The sequence below is a fragment of the Zingiber officinale genome, chromosome 11A, assembly GCF_018446385.1.
Source record: "Zingiber officinale cultivar Zhangliang chromosome 11A, Zo_v1.1, whole genome shotgun sequence".
NCBI classification, from domain to species: Eukaryota; Viridiplantae; Streptophyta; class Magnoliopsida; order Zingiberales; family Zingiberaceae; genus Zingiber; species Zingiber officinale.
Window position 1 is genome coordinate 1,365,535 of NC_056006.1, and position 1,612 is coordinate 1,367,146.

The 1,612-nt window shown below is 47.6% G+C and overlaps 1 protein-coding gene across 1 annotated transcript; it reads left to right on the plus strand.

Moving 5' to 3' along the window:
• Positions 1-784: 784 nt before the first annotated feature.
• On the plus strand, positions 785-1,612 carry LOC122032797 (AT-hook motif nuclear-localized protein 18-like). Its single transcript, XM_042592110.1, has one exon. The coding sequence runs from the start codon at positions 785-787 to the stop codon at positions 1,610-1,612; it is 828 nt and encodes a 275-aa protein (XP_042448044.1).

Genomic DNA, 1,612 nt, shown 5'->3' on the forward strand with positions numbered 1-1,612 from the left:
GTATGGACTTAAACACTACACCATACTAAAAAGCACCAAGTGCCCCAACCTTAGAAAAATTAAAGAATTCAGAAAAGAAGAAATTAAAATTGAGCAATAACAAAAATAAAATAAAATGGCATAAATAGTAAGAACAAAGAACCGATAAACTACAACAACAATACAAGAAGGAAAAATTAAAATGGTACAGATATTAAAAACAAAGAGCAATAAATTGAAGACCAACACAAGAAGCTAAGGAAGAATTGGAATGTCATCCACAGCAATAACCTGAGAAAAAAGAATTGGAATGTCATAAACAGAAACAACTAATAGCCACCAAACTCAACACAAGAAAGAATATATTTTTTTCTTTTTCATAAAATCATAAACAGCAAGAACTAATAGCCTATACACTCACCAAAGGAAGAGGAGCTGGAATATATGCCACAAACAGCAAGAACTAACTAGTGGAGATAAATGAAGAATAAGACAAGAAACGGTGCAAGAATAAGGCAAGGAAGATAACAGTGATGACAAGCCTTAAAAAAAAATAAACCCTAACCCTTTTAGCTTCCCTTTATTATATTTTTTTTTAACTTTATCTTTTTTCCTTTCTATTTATCTTGAATTTTCTCAATTTAAAATTCACATTGAAGCACAACTCAGTCAACACTGCACCCTGTAAGCCCTTCTCTCTGTCTAGTCTTAAACTGCTGTTTTTTGTTTCTTTGAACTCATAAGATTAACTGGTTTAGGGTTAGATATTGTAGCTCATCGGAGAAGAAGAAGAAGAAGGTGAAGGATGGAGAATCTTCTTCCCTACCTCGCTCAAAATCATCACCATCTTTACCAAGATGGAATCTTGCAGCAAGCCAACAATGGTGATCAAGAGGAACTGAACAATAGCAACAATAATGAGGGCGGCGGAAGCGGCAGCGAGCTTGGCGAGCAGGGGAGCAGCCGGAAGCGCGGTCGTCCGACGGGGTCGAAGAATAAGCCGAAGCCTCCGGTGGTGATCACGCGCGAGAGCACCAACGCGATGCGGGCGCACGTGATGGAGGTGGCGGCGGGGAACGACGTCCTGGAGAGCGTGATCGAGTACGCGCGGCGGCGCCAGGTCGGCGTCACCGTGGTGAGCGGCACCGGGGCGGTGGTCGGCGCGACGGTCCGCAGTCCGCTCGGCGGCATAGTGCCGTCTCTGCGCGGCCGGTTCAAGATCGTGTCGCTGTCGGGGTCGATCCTGCCTCCGTCGTCTCTGCCGGCGGCGTCGTGGATGACGGTGTACCTGGCGGACGGACAGGGGCAGGTGGTGGGCGGGAGGGTGGTGGGGCCCATGGTGGCGGCGGAGACGGTGATGCTCATGGTGCTTTCGTTCAGCAACGCGACGTACGAGCAACTGCCGCTGAGGCAAGAGGAACCGCCGGAACTCGATTGCGCTCAGCTGCAGAGGCCGCTGACGCTTCCATTTCCTCTGCAGCAACTGGCGGGGGGCAATGACGGCAACAACTCCATGTTCTTTCAAGGCCATCTCCCTCCGCCGCCGCCGCCGCCGACTAGTGCTGCCATGAACAACCTGCAACTGCCGACCGAGGCCACTAATTTGATGAATACATTTACGAAATACAACTAA